Here is a 19,497-nt window from a genome sequence, read left to right as displayed (position 1 = left end):
CAATATTTTCCAAGAATATCAAATAATATCATCTACAAATTGAATATGGTTAATGATGCTGGTATAAACTCATTATAAATCATTTTCTGTGTTTTTGATGAGAGCTGGAACAGATGTTTTTTTTGCCTGAATTAAATGTTGGTGGGGTGCAGCAGGTTTTCATGTGATTATGAAACCGATTCCTTTGTTTAAAGTTGCTAGGCTTGCTGAGGCACGTGTAGAAATTCACTAACTGTGCATGTCGCGCTTTGTTGTGTTCAAGGATATGTTCTTGCAACATGTGGACAACAGTTGTGGTGGGATTCTGTTTTGTATGCAGGCCTGGTGTTTTCCTATGGACACGGTGACAGCACCAGGCTGCCTACAGGCCAGCTGGAGGAGCCTCGTAGCAGCCTGCGGCTGGTGGATGGGTTGCAGGGTGTGGATGTGATACGAGTCTTCTGTGCTGCACAGTTCAGCATGGCTCTGTCGCGGTCCAACATGCTCTACATATGGTAAGCAGGGCTGTGGAACTGTGGGTGTATTGCTGCTTTGGCGAATACTCTGTTGCTTTGAAGGAAAGCAGCATGGCTTACCAGGTTTCAAGGAGTGAGCATTTGGATGCTACGGCGTCGCAAGAAAAGAAAATTGTATGAGTTTCTGAAATCCTTCGGAGACAGAGCAGAAGTTGAATTTTGTGCATATGATTTTGAAGGAGGTTACTGTTACTTGCACTACTAGCTACTATGATTTTTTTTTGTTGGGGGGAAGGGGGGGGGGGAATGCACAATAATAATAATAATTGGTTTTTGGGGAAAGGAAATGGCGCAGTATCTGTGTCATATATGGTTGGACACCTGAACTGAGCTGTAAGGGAAGGGATAAAGGAGGGAGTGAAAGAAGAAAGGAAGAAGAGGTGCCGTAGTGGAGGTCTCTGGAATAATTTGGACCACCTGGGGATCTTTAACGTGCACTGACATTGCACAGCACACAGGCGCCTTAGCGTTTTTCCTCCATAAAAACGCAGCGTTTTTCCTTCATTAAAACGCAGGAACTCCGGATCAGTAGTCGAGCGCCCTAACCACTGAGCCACCGTGGCGGGTCGCCGAATTTACAAGAATTTCACCAAAACTCTCAGTAATTTTTAAAATTAGGTTGTTTTTTTTGTTAAAGGAGGGTTTTCGTCGGTGCAGTTTTGCAACCTGTGGTAGACATCAGCGAACAGCTAAGAGATTTAAGTGCAGGCAGGTCCATTCAAAATTCAATACAGTAAGCTAAGGGGAGACGCAGTCTTGAAATGAACATTTTAATTATTAAAGATATCATATTAAAATTGTTTCTTCCTGTTTTCAAAAATATAAATTGTTTCAGTATATCTCAATTAGTACACATATTTGAAAAATAACTGATGCCTAATTATTGACAGGTCTTTAAGACACCTTCTTTACATTTATTGGTTTCGGTTGAAATGGGGCTGTAGCCAAACACCTGCCATCTGGAGCTATGCTAATTATATTGTTGTTGAAGTACATCATCATATAAAAATGTTAAATTTTGTCTAAGCACCATAATTCTGAAGTATAGTTAGGTGACATTATGGTTGACAAAATTTGAAATGTTTGACTCAGCCAGACAAAAACACCATAGCTCCACAGTTTAGGTTTAGTTTATCCGAATTTAGCGGTATAAGATTAATCTAAATTTTGCCATAAAACATAATAAAACTTCCATAAGGCTAGTCAGTTGGCAGAAAACACAAAGCTGAGAAAATTGCATTTGAAATGTGCGTTTCAGCCATTCGGAAGTCGTTGTAGAGGCCTCAGAAAAGAGCGGAATGTGGACGTTCCAGGAATGCTTCACATTAGTGAGGATCCCAGGCAGTGTGGAAGGGGCCGGCTTTCAAACAAAAGCAATATGGTGGCTATCGGGGATACGGTCGTGGGAAGCGATGGGCGCGAAGCCCTGTCGCATTTTGCTCCGAAATCGCCATTTGCGGGCATCGTAGGCGTGAAGTATATAAAAATTGTCACCGATAAACAGTCGAAGCACAGACCAGGTTTAACTAGACTTGCTGGGCGAGAAAGACAGCAGGGTGCTCGAGCGAGGAAGATGACAATCCTCTAGCCCCTAGAATGTGCAAGTCATGGCAAGTCCCAGCTAAAACAGTTCGGCCGCAGTATGCCGCCACTGGATGGATTGGTACTGTGGCAATATTTTAGTAGTTGGAGGTCGAATTCAAACTTTTTAGTCAAGAATTTTAGAGCAAAGCCGAAAGTTGGGGTGAGTTGGGTTCATGATGAAAAAATAGCGCAAAAGGAACATGAGGGACGGAAACGTAATGACGCAGACAAGCACTGCGTCATTCCCTTTCCGTTCCTCGTGTTTCTTTTGCACTATTTTTTCAAGCACTGTGTCATTACGTTTCCGTTCCTCGTGTTCCTTTTGCACTATTTTTTCCATCAGGAACTTTATAGTATGTATACTAATCTCGAATACAGTAAAATCTCGTTACTACGAACATCAGATTAACGAAATTTTCAGATTTACGAATTTTTTTAAAATCCCCGCCAAAATGCCTATACTTTCAATGTAAAAAACTTTCAGTACTACGAATTTCAAATTACCGAATATTTCAGAATAACGTATGTAATTTAATCTCGCATTCGTCGCAAAACGCTTCGTTATTACGAAGTTCCGTACCAAATCCCTGAAGCTGACGCCTGTCATCATCATCCGAAGCATCAGCTATGCGCTGGGGAACTCGTTGCAACGGATACAGCCCCAGCGGTATCGCCATCACGCAAGGCGGCGCGAGCTGCCGCCCGATACAAAGGGTAAGGCCATTATCATCCACCCAGCGTGTGGTCACATACGTACTGCGCAGCAGTCTTAAGCCTATTCAGCGCAGTGTCACCACGTCGACAGCGAACGTTAGGATCTGCGAAGTTATCGGCGCTGTGATTGTGTTGTGCATTAGCTTTGCTGACAATGAGTTCTCCTGGCCCCCGCGTTAAAAAGAAGCGACGCCAGTTTTCGTTTAAAGAAAAAGCGGACATTCTGTCGCAGCTGCTGGAAAAAAGCAAGCGGACTTGTGCAGGGAGCTTGGCATTACACCGTCAACAATAGCAACGATGTTCCAAGATCGGGACAAGATCGTAAAACTACATCGAGTGTCGCAGCTGGCTCCCTCAAGAAAACGTCTGCGGCTGGGCAACTACCGTGGACAGCGACTTTCGAATTATGTGGATAGCGACAGCGCGGCGGCTACATCCGCGGAGCTCACCACCGAAGACATCGTGAATCAAGTGCGTGAGCAAGACGATGCCAACACTGGATCAGCGCACGAAGAGGAAGAGATTGTTTCCAGCTCGGATGTCCTAGTCTTTCTAGAGAAGACCCGATCATTCCTCTGGCGCTGCAAAGATGTCCCCGATGACGTGCACAGGAAGGTCGAGGATGTGGAGACGTTCGTCCTGCAGCGTTTGTCGTCTACTCGCCAGAAGAAGATAAGACTTTTTCAAGCAATAAATTGTAGTTAAACTGTGCCCAGCGTTATCGTTTATTATTTACTTACCAACACATAAATCTGCTGCAAAGGTACCTAATTTTAGTTCTTGTGATGCATTACTGACATGAAAATAATGGTTTTTCAGTACTACGATATTTCAAAATAACGATTGAAATTCGGCGGTCCCGTGAAGTTCGTTGTAACGAGATTCTACTGTATGCCATTTTTGCAGAATCGAAATTTTCGCATATTTTGATCATTTCAAGACCCGCATCTCCCTTAACTATAGAATTATAATAGTTAGGCACCTGACTGTATAATTAGAAATTTGCAACTTGCCATTAGCAGTAGCTATGTTGGTTTTTAGATTTTGAAAATGCAATTCTCATGGGCACGAGTTCTGCCCCTGCACCTGTACATCTCCAGGCAGCCATTTTCACAGTGGTAGCCACAGGCATTTAACCATTGAAGGTGATTTTAAAGTTTGAATGAGTGGTACCATTTTGGGCAGATGAAAATACTCTACAAGCTAGTTATAGATATTGCTACATGTATAGCTCTCAGTGTTGCACGCGTTTGTTTCTGGTGAGCTTGCCATCACTTTGTGGGAATGCATTGAAGAAAACATAGCCAGAATCAGCTGTCATGTGTGACTGGAGCAATGTATGTTCACATTCACTGACTGCTGAAGCGTTCACAGCATGGCCACTGCTGGATTGTTAGTTGTTAGTTGTTCTGAGCACACTTTACCTCAGTAAACATAGTTTGTTTTGTTGCTCTGATCGCCTAGTCCCTCCATATGACAGTATGTTCTGGTAGTACTGGTAGAAATGGACTACTACAGAATCATGCCAAGTAGCAAAACTTCATGAGGCCAATAATGACGTGCACACCGGATAAAAACATGCCGTGTAGGTCACACATTTAGAAATTCGATGTCCGTGCATAATCTTAACTAGTGCTACTAACCTTGAAGAAAGTAGGTGACGATAACGCAACAGCCAGGATCGCCTAAGGACGCTTGGCTTTTACATGAGGAAGGCATAGGATTTATTTAGCCGTGCAGAAGTACATAGTATAACGGATCGAATCACCATTTAAACTAGTTCTTGGCTTAGTTGGCTTTGAGTTAACAAAGGATAGCTGGGGGAAGCCTGCAATAATGGAGAAATGAACTCATTGCGCATCTGTGTTTTCACTCATTGTTCAGGGACAGCAGTGAACAGCATGAATCTGCTGCCCTCGTGAAGGTTGTCGGAGGCCTGGAAGGGCATTCAGTGGTGGATGTGGCCATTGGAACATCTCACTACGCAGTCGTCACGCAGGAAGGCCCAGTATTTGCCTGGAACAGCATCAAATGGACATTGTCCAGTAGTGCTGTGCCTGTTGCTAAACCATTTCCAGTGACTCTGCATGCTGGAAACATCGTTGCTGGAGTAGCCTGCAGTGACACGCAGGTATGCAACATCTGTTTGTTCCTAGTATAGTAAAACCTCATCAATGCATACTTGCTTTAGCGGTAGTTTCACTTAGTATGTAGTTGCATGAAATACCCGACTCAACTTCCATTAAACATTTTTCATTTGGTGCCTGCTTACGGCGTAGCGACAATTGCAAACGTATCGGTGTGTGTACCTGTCACTACATACGAGGCCAAAGTCATCTCTCGTAAAGTAGCGATTAACTATGCCACGCATTGCAAGGAAAGTTTACCAGTGCTCCTAACATGTAGATTGTAGCGACACGCCAATACTGGTACGGCACAACACGCTGTGAGCACGCTTGCGGCTTCTTGCACCCCTCGAGAGAGAGCACTCTCCCCTCCTGTTACCAGGGGCTCCAGTGTACCCCACTACCCCGTCAATCCTGTCAGAGGCACCGGTGTCTTTGTGGTCATACCAGGAGCCAAGCCATGGCTATCACTTATTGCTTTTACATGAATCGACAGAGCTCTGCGGTCATTCTGCAGTTTAGGCTTAGTGCAGCAAACTTTTTTTTCCTCCATGTGCCCTACCCATGTGCCCAGCATTGTTGCGTTGCTCACTGCACGACTGTGATTTGACACCATCTCGTTGCATTTTCACGCCATTAGCATTGTCATGGATCATGCGCTTCTCATGTCTAGTGCTTCCCGAGAGACATCACTCCACAGCATGTCTCGCCTCGGGGTGAGCTCCTAGCGTTGACCACTGCCGGTGATGATGCCTACGAAAGGCTCTTCACTGAACTTTTCCAGTGGGAAGGCACTGTGGAAACTGTCAGCATTTGCATAGACATAGAGAATGCAGCTGAGAGTTTTCCAGGGTGGTCGGATAGCGACATCGTTGCCTCTATCACTGGCAAAAATTTTATTGGAAGTGACACCGATGAGGAAACTGGAGACAGCCAGGGCCTTACCATTGCAGAAACTGCATGCATGCGAGACGTGCTTCGCCTGTTCATCCGTATATGGGTTCTAATATAGAACAGTTGGGACCTGGTTTAAGTGCTGTTGAGGCTGCACTAGTAGCTGCGAGGCCACTTCAGCAGCAGACATAACGGACTTCTGTGGTCCTACCTGAATAAAAGCTTCCGTATGTGCCTTGTTTCATGGAACACAGAAGGTGTCATCCTTTACGAGGTCAGTGGATGTACTTCAGCTTTTTCCAGTTAGGGTGTTCTGCCACTTTGCACATAATTTTTCCGTGGTGCACTGAGGTGCACCTTAATGTGATTTCACTGTACTCTTTATTTGCTATATTTCCCCAGTGATGTGCAATAGACTCCCAATAAAACGGATTTGACCATATCTTGAAAAATCTGTTCAGCTTAGAAGTTCAGTTCAGTAGATGTGCATGAAGGAACTGATACTAATATTGAAAGAAACTGAAAGAAACTATTTGTTGGGAGTCAAACAGCATTTAGGGAAGAAGTTGCACAATTTCTTTTGCACTGCTTTATTAATTAAAGGAGCAAATACACTGAGCTGATCATGTCGAGGCTCATAGCATGGTGCTTTGCGAACTCTTAAGTGATGCAATGCAATCTTGCAAGGTATCAATTGCTAATAGAACTTTACGAGTGGTTATAACTATTGATTCTCCTACCTTCGTTGGAAAAGATGTACGTTGCACATATAACAAGTATTCATAATTACTCACAGGACCTTTGTGCATTTATAAACAACGTAGCTAGCTGGCATTTTATCCCAACATTGTTTCTTCATTTTTTTTTCTGTTGTCATTCTCTTCAACAGATGTTTGTGTGGACTGCAGTTGACCAAGGCTCGCTTCGACTAAGAGAGCCATTTGTGGTGGATGTGTGCCCTTCTACGCTAGAGCACATTGATGAACTTCTGACCTGGGCTTGTGAGGGAACCGACGTGGCCTGGCCACCGCCTCCACAGGAAAAGGAGTGCATCGCCGCTGCTGCACTGAATTTGCTTAGGCTTCAGGTACCATCTTATTGTCACTACATTTTTTATGTCGTGAGCCAACGTCTCATCTGCATTGGAGGTCTGCGGGGAAAGTTGTTTATTGCCTCCACTGCACCAGTGGTCCACCCCCTAGGGTGTTTGCATTGCGTGCACGCTTGGTACAACCCCTTTTTGGCAGTGCGGTTTTTTGATGGGCTGTTGTGGGTCAGAAAGGAGCAGCAGTTGATCGCACTGTGGTCTTTGAATTGATTGACTGAGCGTGTAACCCGAGGCGTGTGGGCAGCTGTGCTGCACTGCAGATGCTTATGGCTTTGCAGAGGGCACTGTGCCATTGCTGTTGGTGCTTTTGTCTGAAGACTGCATGTGGAAAAGGGTGCAAAGCCGCCGCCTGCGCTCCCAACCTAGCTGCATGAAGCTGCCATACTGGGGCCTTCTGCCACTCTGCACCTCTCGGCCTACAATGCCAGTTGGCCCTATGCTAAGCTGCTCAGCTCAGCTCTGTCAGTTTTTTTTTTTTCAGCGGCGCCACCCTGGGTGTGAATTCTGTTGAGGTGAAAGGCGCCGACTGTCTTTGCATTCAGTAAAAATGAACATTGTGAAAGTAAACACATGCAAGTACCTAACTTATTGCTCTCATTAGACATGTGCTTTTTCCTAATTTATTGCTCCCATTAGAGGCATGCTTTTTATCTCAAGAAGGCAAGCTGGTGTTAATAACCACTTTCATTATCATAGTCACAACTATAAAATTTTCAGGGAAAATGTGTTGTGTGCTGATTTCAAATATTTAATTGCATGTAAAAATGGTGCTTATTGATTTGTATAATATGTTATGTAACTTTTTGCTGAGGCCTTTTAAGAAATTTTGCTGCAAAGAACTTGCTAAAATGTATGCCATTGCTTTTACATGACATCAAGAAATGCAATTAGGTAAAATTATCATCCTGCATGCCATAGAACTTGAGTTATAGGATTCTGGAGTTTCCACTCCTGAAATAGGAACATACAGAAATCCCTCGTTATAACGAAGTCAGTGGGACGGTGAAAAAATGCGCTATAAGCAGTATTTCGATATAAGCAACCACCCGAGAAAAGTCAAAGCAGTCGAGCTTTAATTGTGCTACAACTGTGAGAAAGTCAAAATACAATGTATTCAGTGAAGCAAAACTTTATTCAGGTTCAAAAAAGGTAGTGAGCTTTTGACTGTTTCAAGTTCTTACCGGGAGAGTGCAGCCCCTGCTCTAATCTGAACAAGCATTGCACGAGGCCGTGGTCGGCGCCCATGTATTCAATCTTCAGGGTATTTCGAATCGTGAAGGCAGTGGCAGCTTTTATGGGGGCTCACAGAAGACAAGAAGAGTATGACGCTTGAAAGCGCCGCAAATGCCATGGCTTGAGCCTGAGGTTGTGGAAATTTGTTGTGCTCAAAAAACGATTAGCCACTCATTGTGGATATGCAGCGCAATTGTTAAAACTGAACGGTTTTGCAGTAGGGGCCTTGCATGATCACTGGACAATGTTTCCCCGAGGTGTGCAGCCGTGAAGTTTGCAAAACGAGAAGTTTTCGGCGTACCGTTGCCAACAACACTGTGCTAATTCCACGTTTCGAGTGTCGGTGTTTGCACAGCGTCGCGTCCGCACCGTTGACAAATATCTTGGAACAAAATTCAATGACCCTACCACGCATTTAGACCATTTGTCTAGTCAGATGGCGCGAATCGAGCATGACCGGCTCGAGAAAATCGCCGGGGAAACACCATGGTTGCGTTTACCCACCATGACTAGCAGCTGGCGATGCTCAGATTTTTTGTGTTTTCGGCAAGTTATTGGTCGATTTGCACCATCAAAAGTATAACGAAGCTAGGGGCGATGTTTTATTGTGATGCAGGCCAATTATGGTGAGCGGCAAGCGAATTTCTAAACCGGCTTCCCTAAAGTCGTCTTCCCGATTTGTTAATGTAGCTCCTTGTGTCGAACATGGCAAAGGTTCATGCTACCAGCAGTTGCTTGCAACTAGGCAGCAGCTCAACGACACCGTTGTGCACACTTGCAAGCGCGACCTGCGGGTTGCCTTCTTGTTAGATTCTCGTTTGAAGTGAAAACTGCAAAAACTGTCGGGAATGACGTTGCTCGCGCGCTTTCAAAAGTTTCTTCTGCTTTGGCCGCGTCTCTTGCACTCGCGCTCGGTCCTCAAAAGTGCTATTCATAATGTACTATGAGGACCAGAAGGATGTCGTGGTGTGGTTTTGATGAGCGCCGTGGCCCTACATGCTTCATGATGACAGGGGCGCGCCCCTCAGGGCTGGCCTGCCAGCCTATATGCCGGCCGTAGGCGTCAGAAAAATGTGCTGGTATTGTTTGTTCGCATTCATACCAAGCCCTGGAGTAGAGGAATGTCAAAAATGAATCGCTTTTGAGGATTGCTAGTATCAAGTTGCTGGTAGAAGTGATAACTGCGATACAAGCAAATTACCTCCCATAGCCGCTTAGCTGCTGCCCAGTGCAACTCGTCTGGCATCTGTTAGATCCGCTGCTGAAGGCATCGCGAAAATCAAGCATATGAATATATTTTATTATGAGACAAGCTTCACAGTAAAACTGTGACGAGAATAGCACCTTTATTACAGCACTAGCCAGTTCTGAGGCACCCTAAGTTGCAGCATCGATGTGAAACGGTTAGGCTTAGCGACGACTACAGCAGCCAGGGACAGCTCAGCCCGGCACGTCTGCGGTAGATGTCGTTGCTGAAAGCTCGGCTCGCTCGCTGATTGGTTCAGCGGTTTGCGACTCGCAGTCACAGTGCTGGAAAATCGAGCAGTGAGCGATTGGCCTGCGACTGTCGCTTTTCGACCAATGCCACTGTTTGCGACGGTCGCTTTTTGACCAAAACAGTTGCACAACCTCTGCTGCTCACAAGTGTAAATGGGCCCATAATCGAGGGAGGACACTTATTTTTTGCTTTTTAGCACATTTCAGCGCCAGAAGTGCTCATTAGAGCAGTAAAACTACACTCATCGAGCGCACACCATGGAAACCTGTGGCGCAAGTCTGTCCGCGGTCTTTTGGCCCCTTTTTGGCATCCAAGAAACCGCTGTTTTCTGGCATTGCAAATCTTCAGGAAGACTTTACTTTTGCGTGGGTTCTATCACGGGGGACACCAGCGATGAGATTGCGACTGAGATTAACGGTTTGGGCGTGCTGCACCATAGAATTTGACAGCTTCCATTCGCTTCGCTGTAAATAGCTGGCGGCACTTGGCACTCGCTTGGTACCCATTACTATACAGGTCATTGGCCGTGGGCTTGGCACTTTTGTGGCTTGCATGAGACTAATTCGTTGGCGGTATTAGTTTGACACCGCATACGCAAAAAGGTCGCCGCCTTAGCTCTTCGCTCTAAGCAGGTCAAGCTCTTCGTGCGCTTCGAGTTATGTGGCTTAAAATGCATGCGCTTTGGTTGGGACCAGGAGAAATTTAGAATAAAATGATATTTCGCGTAAAGCGATTTCGTTGTAAACGAGGGATTACTGTAAAAACTTTTCCTCCTGTTTCCGAAGTGGCAATTTCAGAACCCCATAACTAAACTTCTGTGATAGGCAGGATGATAATTTTACCCTTATTGCAATCCTTCATGTAGAGACAATATAATGGTATACATCTGGCATGAGCTTCAGCAAGTTCCCTTCAGCAAAATTTGTTGGCTGTAGACAAAATACTTGGTTAATATGTTGCATGAGTGCGCAGTAACACATTTTAATGAAATTAAACAGTATGTGTAGAATCGGCACATAAAAATACATGTTCCCCAAAGATATTAAAACTGTGACTTCATTAACAAAACTTTTGTTGCTAAGATCAGTTCCCCCCTTAACCTTAAGTGGATAGATACATTTCTTGAGTGAATGCATGCTCTATTAATTTTTTATGAATCGGTGAAGTTCAGCTTTGCCTTGGTGGAACACCCACGTGGTGTGTGATAAGGCTTTCTTATTGGCCATGTCTATTAATGTTATATAGCCGTTCTTGGTGTGGTTTATGCAGTGAAGAAGCTCTTTTTAAAAATATTTGAAGGCGACAAATTTTTCTACACAATTCACTTTGATTTACATTTTCTCGATTAGTACATACTTTTGTTACCTCCAGCAGTGCTGCTGCTTTCAAAAGGTTCTTCTGAAAGGAATTGGTGAAAGGGAACAGGCCCATATGTTGGCATTTGCTCATCACTGCTTGTGTGCGCAGCACTACAGTCGAACCCTGCTACAATGAAATTCATGAGACCTTTGAAATATTTTGCTGAAGCAGAAGCTTCTTTGTTGTGAAATCAGTCCAGAACACTGAGTTACTGGACGTTATAGTTTATAAACAATGTTTATTTTTTGAAAATATGTCAGCTTTGATCATTCGCTGTTTCTAAATCAATGCCATAGCGCTACTGCGGAAACCTCAGACAATGGACACAATCAGCGCACCCACTACATTTGCGATCAAAGCGCATATTTCTTTCCTCACACGTTATAAAAGAACCCCTGCTTTCATCCAAAGCAATATGGCAACACTGGCAGGGTCTAAGGCATGCCTGCGTTCGCTTCACTTTGAGTTGAGTAGGGGTCATATGCACCTAGAAATCTGTACTTAAGGCCTGACTCCAAGGACACTTCCTAGGCATATGCACCGTACGCCTGTGCGCAGCGCATATGCTGGAGCCGGTCTGCATATGCGTGAGACGCGACGTGCGAGCTGGTGCAAGTGGGGCGTATATATCTACAGTCTCGCATACACCAAGAACACTGAGCGAATGGCAAGTAGCTTTGTCAATCACTGAGTTACACTGAGAGAAGTGAAAAAATGAAAATTGGTTTCGAGGAAAAAATTGGTCTTTGAGGAAATGAAAAGGTTCAGTAATTGTTTCACTTCTCAGTGGACACCTCAGCCACACTGTGAAGAAAGGGATGAAGGAGGGACTGTAACCAAGGAAGAGAGCAAGCAGCACCATCTTAGAGGGCTCTGGATTAATTTAAACCACCGAGGATTCTTCAGTGTGCACTGATATCGCACAGCACGTAGGCGTCTTTTTCAATTCGCCTCAATTGAAATGCAGTGGCCACTGTTCTGCAGACATCGAAACCAGCTTGACTGAATTTCGTGTGCGTGGTGATTACATGGTAATTATGATGGGTAGATACGAGCTACTACTGAAGGAGGAGTTAAGGGGGAACATGTTTTTTAGAAAAAATTTATTTCTTCATGTATTTGTCCGACATTTTTTGAGAATGTGAGAAATAACTTTGACTACTGTCACAAAATTTCCCTCTTTATCTCCAGAAAATTGTTTTTTAATATATATTTTTCCTCTGAATCTTGTGTAAAGGCTACTGTGTTAAGAAAATATGGCAGAAGGCTGGTTCAACATTCAGTGCGGTCCTACTGGCTTGCTACAGGTCAAGGTATTCTTAGAACATTTTTTTGCAAAGCACAAATTTTGGTTTTTAAGGTTTTTAATTTTTGTGCAATACAGTGTCGAATTATCTAGAGTGAAAAGAAAATTTCATACAAGAAATTGGAAATTCACATACAAGCATACAAGTGGATACAACAATTAAAAAAAATCTATTTCTTGACCATATTTTTTTGGATTTCAAAGCCACGCCTCCCTTAAAGGGCCCCAAAAGGGGCTTCCAATAAAGTTGGGATCTGTCTGGGATGCTAAAGGACCCCAGTTCGTAATTATCCTGCAGCCAGAATTTTTTAAATGAATTTTGTGGAACCTGAGTTATATGCAGACAAAATTTGAACTTCCGCGTCTTCGCGCCTTTCCCTCTCCCCCCGCTCACCGCGGCACACCTTCGCCAGCTGCGGCGCGCGCGGAGTGGCCGTGGCAGCGTGTGACATCTAAAAGCATTTGGCACTATGAAGTAAAGATAACCCCCGTCTGCTGACGTCACTTGCGCGACCTGACGTCGTATGCCAGGTTTCGCACGATAGCCCGGCACTGCACGTCACCCCGAGGTGTGAAAGCGGGAATTTTTAAAAATATACTGTAAATTTCCGGCTTGCTTTTGAGGTCTCATACGTGGCATGGACGCTTGGTGGCCGGCACTCTACATAGTGCAACCATTTTAAAACCAAGCTCAAACACCCCTTTCTGTGGCCCTTTAATTGCTAAACAGTCGACTGCGGCTTTGTTGAGTACAGTGGCAGTGATTTTACGTGCTACAAGTGGTTGAAGAACTTTTGCTTTTGCGTTTTTATCATTTTTCGTCAGTTTCGGATGATTCGAAGACCTGCTTAATTCGAATATTGTACGTGGTTTGACGGGCTTTGAACGAATAAATTCTTCTGGATATGGTTCGTGCAGTGTGGTGTGTCGTTTTATTTCCTCCATAGATTTTCATCATGTCTGCGTTTTTGTCTCTACCAGGCTCAGAGTTGAATGACTTATTCTGTATCTCAGCTTCAGCTTGGCTTCATTTTTGTTTAAAGGGTGGACATAATTATTATTTTAAAAATGATGCAATGCAGCCATATTCTATTTGTCAACATGTCAGCGGTCGTCATCTTTTAAAAGAGCCATTATCTTTCGTGCAGCATTCTGCACTAATATATTTACATTGCGTATTACTTCCAGGATAAAGAAACCTGTCTCCCATCACTTGGGTCGTTTACGATGAATGGATGTAATTAAATCTGAGACATCGATTCAGTGAGCTTTCTGCGCTGGTCTTTAGGATTGTGCTGCCTCTGCTAACACAGTTGGGCTGCTGCCTTGCCCCACACTTTTTCAGATCCAGGCAGCACTTGCAAATGGGGTTGGTGCCGAGCGACTGGGGCTGGTACCCGAGTCTCGGCTGCTGTGTTCCCTCAAGCAGCGGGTGGTGGCCCTTGCCAGCGGGGTCAATATCCTCCCCACTGTGCAGCGAGCAGCTCAGCAGGCTCTGCAGGCTGGCTGGAGCTTCCTGATGCCCACTGCAGATGAACGGGCACGAGCACTCTCCCTGCTTCTGCTCAACACCTCCGGTGGGTGCTTAAGCTTATCGGCATTTTCGTTTCACGGTGTAAGGAACTCTTTTTCAGGGTAAATAGCGTGGGCGTTTGTGTATGTGTTGCTCGATTGGAAAGTTATGTAGATGTGCTTGAAGGAGGTGTTCTTGATTTTGTGTGTGACCTGCTGTGGTGGGTTAGTGGCTTTGGCTTTCAGCTGCTGATGCCAAGGTTCCAAGATCAAGTCCAAGTTGCGATGGTTATGTTTCGATAGAGGCAAAATGCTAAAACACCTGTGTGCTGTGCAATGTCAGCACACGTTACAGAATCCCAGGTGGTATAATTTAACCCGGGCCCTACACTATGACGTCCCTCATAGTCCATGTGTCACTTCGTGGCATTAAACCGCACTCATCACATACCAATACCTGATGTTGTGTCCTTAAAGGGACACCGAGGAAAAGTTGGTGGTGGCCTGCATCTATAGACTGCGGCATTAACAAAGAGACCGCTCTCACTGAAAACGGAGATTTTCTAAGCTATAAAAGACCGAAGAACAAAATAGAGGGTTCACAGACACCAGTTGACTTCACAAGTAAATGGCTTGCGTCGACACCAAATTTCGGGTGTGGGTCCCAGTGTCTATGCTACACTACCATTGACTTCAAAACGGTGGAAACCAGTCCTTCTTGGTGTAGATGTCATCGTCCGGGTCGACTGGTGGGGAAATTTTCTAAATAGTGCATCTCTTGCTATTGGAGAAACATGAATGTGCTGAGAAAGAGCCAGAGCATCAATTTTTACTGAGAACAGTAATTGGATGGTGTTTTCCTCGGTGTAATCCCGATGTGTTCCAGTCCTCTTCTTGCTTCTGTTGATAGGGGTGATGGGGGGGTGGTAGGATACCGGGAGTGGGAAAACCAGCCACCAGGTTTCTTCGACAGTGGCTGATTTTGTGGAGGTCACCCAGAACTGCCTGCTTGACATGAAGGGACCTGAAAAGGATGAAGGATTTTGACATGAAGGGACCTGAAAAATAATGCGTTTTGGGGACTTGGTGAGTTTAGTGCAATTGTTTCTGGTATTTTCTCTCCAAACAGGAAGTTGACTATATTCATGTAATGTTTTTGCAATGCATAACAGCCTTATTTCTCCGTATAGGTTGTTAATGAATTACACATTAGTAGCACACTTGAAGATCCATTGTGCACATATTTAAGCAGAAGCACCCCAATTTCTTGCCTGTTCTCTTTTTCTTCTAAACCTCTATGAAATGAATTTTTTTGCATTTTGTGCTATGAAATGGAGAAGGCAAGGTCATTTCAGTATGGAGATTCAACATGTGGCGGCATGATCTCTGCTCACACACGGCACTGTATGTCATCTTTCACTTATGACACTGGCTGCCTAAAGCCCAGGGGAAGGTACTGAAATACGATGATAATGATTTTGTTGTGTTGGACATCCCAGTTGTGTTGAGTGTAGGGTTATGTGTGCATTTCGTTAATATTTACTGTGCCTTATGCTTTGCACTTCATTTTTATCAAGAAGCAAGTTTGAGCAAATATTTGCTTGTGGCCATATTTAGGATGCATTTGTGACATGGACAGCCTTCGTTATAGCTTTGTTATTTACAGAGTCTATTCTCTTTCCTAGGTTCCCAAGGAGCTGAAGTCAACTCTGCTCCTGGCAAAAGGTTCATGACAGACTTGCTTGTAGGAAGTCTAATGGCTGATGGTGGGTTAGAGTCTTCGCTGCAAACAGCAATCAAGGTTGAAATTCAAGACATTGAAGATGCCATGGTCAGTAATGCATTGCGAATAAAACATGTACTGTGTACTATCTGCAAAAAATCTTTCGTTGTTGTTGTAATTCTGTGTTTTTGATACTGGTGTATTAATGTCTTACTAATAAAAAAAGTAAAACCATCAGGAGGGGATAACAGTATTACACCAGTTTCAAATTATTCCTCAAGCTTCTTTTCAGCACCTAAGTAAGGATTGCCTGTGTGACACGTCTCAGCCTAGCTACTTATCAATTAAAACATTTTATTGAAGGTATCTTGAGGAGCATGTGTGTTTCCTTTATTCTGATCTGTTTTTGGATGTTCTATGTTTGTGATTTACTTTATATACTCATTTAAGGGCTGCCCCATGTAAGGGCCGCACCCCCAACCTGGCAGCTGATAATTCGGAAAAAGAAAAGTCAGCCAAAAGAATTGCTTTATGTATTCATTATTTTGCCCTCTTGGTACATTACGCTGGGAGCTGATAGACGATCATTTCCTGCATGGCCACGCACGAGTCTTCCCGCGTACTGGATTCCGCCTGGAACCGCAAGAAGCATGCGGTGCTTCAGCGCTGCTAGCTCGTCTTATGCGCTTGGCATTTGCACCAGAAAGGACAAAACATCATGCTTTCAAGAAAAACTAGACTGGGGTGCACACACAGTAGTGGAGCATTTCTTTGCGGCACCCGTCAGGCTTGGGTGCCATAGTAGTGTGCCATTCGGCTAGGCCTAGAATGCTTCGCATCGAAGCCACACCAAAAGTGCTTTGGATCTGGTCACGGTTTACTACAAAAAGGTCCAATCTTGGTACCAGTTTACTGTCACACAATAACGCCATATTAAAATGAACGTATAATTGATTTCCGCAAATCCTTCGACAGTGAAGCGCATGGAAAAGCAGGCCAGGCGAACGCCTCCTCACGTTGACGGCTGTGGGTTGCACGTGTGGCACGCCGCTCTGAACTGTTGGCGATTCGATCGCGAGATCCGCAGAGGATCTTGATCTTGGCTTAGTATCACGTGACGTTTGCAAGTTGTGATGTGCCTACTCTGTCCTCTTTGGTTTGCTTCCTCGCGATTCATCTTTCCTAGTTAGTTACCTTAACTAACAAGGGAGGGCGCCGGCGTCGCAGCGACACAAGCATTTGTAGTGCCACCTAGCAACAGAATATGCTAAGGAATCGAGGCCGTATGACTCACCAGCAAGGTTATGAGCAGATGTTTGCCCACGCTAGGGCAAGAGAGAAACTCTGAGGCCGGACGGGACGAGCTGGCAGGAGATTGTTCCCACCACGAGGCCTCACCCCTCGAGTGGAGTGCCACGCTGAAACATCCGCGCTCGACAAGTGCTCAAGCCGAAGAGGGCTGTCTCCAGCACGCGTGCGCAACAGTCTTGCCATCCGTGGTACTCGTGGCGCTGAGATGCTAGCGCCCTCCCGTTTTAGTTAAGGTAATTAAAAAGGACACTGCGGGGAAACAAACCCTAAAGGGGATGAAGCGGGCTGAAGTCCCCACACAGTAAACTGATCTAGCAATCAGATTTTACCTTTTGCAGTTAACTCATGCCATTCGTCAGGCGCGCGTTTTATCATCCATACTTTCAGTGCATTGTACGTTTGAAGGATTCGCTGGGACTACGCTAATTTTCCATAAAAATATGTGTCGCAGCATAAAAAAAGAGGCGCATAATTGAGGTTCCGCTTAACCGGTCCCTTGTAAGGGCTATATACCCCATCAAAATAGCGGTAATAAGTGCAGCCCTTACACAAGTACACACGGTAGCCTGTGAATAAACTAATGAGTGAACCCTGTAGCCTTTCCTTTGCTTGTCAGAAACATGCATTTCTTCCTTACTTTATATAGGAAAAAGAGGCCACGTCAGATAAACAGCTTTCCAAAGAGATGACAAGCAGCGGAGAGCAGCTCATGTCGGATCAGGCAGTCCTGGAATCTGAAACTAAGCGCAGCCAGGTGGTTTCTGAAGATGCTTCAGCTGCCATACCACTGCTTCACCTTGTCAAGCAGCTGTTGAGGTGAGCCACTTTGCAGTAACCTGGGATTCTCTTGGTGGACCACGCTTCTTGAAGAGGTCCTTTACACCTTCTGGGCTAGACTGCCATTCCGTGCTGTTTCATTGCTGTTTCATTGCCAGCCAGTATCTGCTCCATAATTTAATTTTCCCGCTGCGGTGGCGCAGTGGTTATGGTGCTTGGCTGCTGACCCGAAAGACGTGGGTTCGATTGCAGCCATGGCGTTTGAATTTCAATGGAGGCGAAATTCTATAGGCTCGTGTACTGTCCGATGTCAATGTTTGCTAATGAAACCCAGGTGGTCGAAATTTTCAGAGCCCTTCACTTCGGTGTCCCTCATAGCCTGAGTTGCCTTGGGATGTTAAACCTCCATATCCAAACCAAACAAAACTTTTCCATAATTTGCAGAATGTCTGCCTTTATCCCAAAGCAGCTGAAGGTAGCTAGACATGTTGGTTAATGCTGAGCTATGTCTGCAGTAGCATGCTCAGATCGTTATGGTTGTTTTTTAGATAGCATGGGGTGAAAGGCTCCTCTAAACAAAGCTCTTTTTGAGTAATGGTGACACTAGCCAGTTACGTTGTGGCGGTAGTGTCTTGCAAAGTACCCTACCCAGCGCCACAGTACCTTAATTAGAACACAGCTGCCTCAGAGAGAACAGGTTTTGTTACAAGTGATGAGTTCGATCAGTAGTTTCTTTGTTTCATTTCTCGCCGTGTTGTGCAGACCACTTGCTTTGTTCTGCCGTTTGTGAAATAGGAATACAGCCACCCAGACCATGGCGAAACTGCAGAGCTTCTTTCCTGAAAATGCAAGCACTGGCTCCAAGATAGCTATGTGCTCACTCAAGCTTAACCTTGACCAGAAGGAGAGGTCTCCATCGCTGGACCTACTGCTGAGGTTCCAGAGGTTGCTACTTGGCCAACTGTATCCACGTGAGGAACAGGCCAGTACTGCCACAAGCATTGGTGGGTACTTCACATGGATGTGATGTGGCTAAGTCCTTTTATAACAAAAAAAAAATACTTGACCAGAATTTCCACCACAACAAACCTTTTTTCATTGCCCAACAGTATGTGCTGCAACAGTGGAAGTGCAGCTTTTCTAACCAGCTTCATTGTAGTCTCGGTTGAAACCAAAGCATGGTTGGATCCTGTCATATTTTTGCATTTTTAAGCAGGCTTCTTAATTTAGGGGTAGAGGATAACTAAAAATAAAGCCTCTTTCTAAATGGTGTTTTTTCAGAAGCTATATAAACTTCAATCTTCATATGACATTTGTATGGAAGTGGTTGTCTTTAGCTACATCTTAAATCATGCATGGACTGCAAAGCATGCAAGTATGCAGGGTGGAGCTTCTGAGGCGATAGTCGGAGGAACGGCAATCATTTAAATTCTATTATAGTTTCAGTCATCTTTTTTTTTATGGTTTATGCATGTTCACACATGTGTTGCAGATACTGAGACCTGTGGGGCTGCGTCCCTTCTGTGGAAGTATGTGAGCCTTGTGGCCTGCCACGTTGAAGACATCCTTTCTGTTGCGTCTGTGCTTGGATCACTGTCACCACACCATTTTGCACTGGCTGCTGCGGTCTTGGAGCAGGAACTAACAGGTTTGTGGTGTATGGTAGCAATCGCATTAGGTGCATGTTCACTTTGGTCTGAAATGCTTCGTTACGGAGTCTGTCAGCCGTATTTCTGTAAAATAAGAGCACAAGATATTTTTACATCCCATAACATATATTCTGTGGGGAATCTTGCAGCAAAAAGCTTGGATTCATTGTTTTTACCTGGAATTCAGG

The 19,497-nt window shown here is 44.7% G+C and overlaps 1 protein-coding gene across 1 annotated transcript in view; it reads left to right on the top strand.

Moving 5' to 3' along the window:
• Window positions 1-19,497, top strand: part of HERC2 (E3 ubiquitin-protein ligase HERC2) — a 132,545-nt gene that overhangs the window by 22,900 nt on the left and 90,148 nt on the right. Inside the window, exons 14-21 of the mRNA XM_077662361.1 lie at window positions 320-494; window positions 4,698-4,944; window positions 6,723-6,920; window positions 13,683-13,914; window positions 15,535-15,680; window positions 17,530-17,699; window positions 18,456-18,664; window positions 19,153-19,308. Coding sequence (XP_077518487.1) covers window positions 320-494; window positions 4,698-4,944; window positions 6,723-6,920; window positions 13,683-13,914; window positions 15,535-15,680; window positions 17,530-17,699; window positions 18,456-18,664; window positions 19,153-19,308 — 1,533 coding nt within the window. The remainder of the gene's footprint in view (window positions 1-319; window positions 495-4,697; window positions 4,945-6,722; window positions 6,921-13,682; window positions 13,915-15,534; window positions 15,681-17,529; window positions 17,700-18,455; window positions 18,665-19,152; window positions 19,309-19,497) is intronic.

The sequence above is a fragment of the Amblyomma americanum genome, chromosome 4 (genome assembly GCF_052857255.1).
Source record: "Amblyomma americanum isolate KBUSLIRL-KWMA chromosome 4, ASM5285725v1, whole genome shotgun sequence".
Lineage (NCBI taxonomy): Eukaryota > Metazoa > Arthropoda > Arachnida > Ixodida > Ixodidae > Amblyomma > Amblyomma americanum.
Note: the sequence above shows the minus strand (reverse complement) of the source record. Positions and strands in the feature narration are given on the sequence as shown.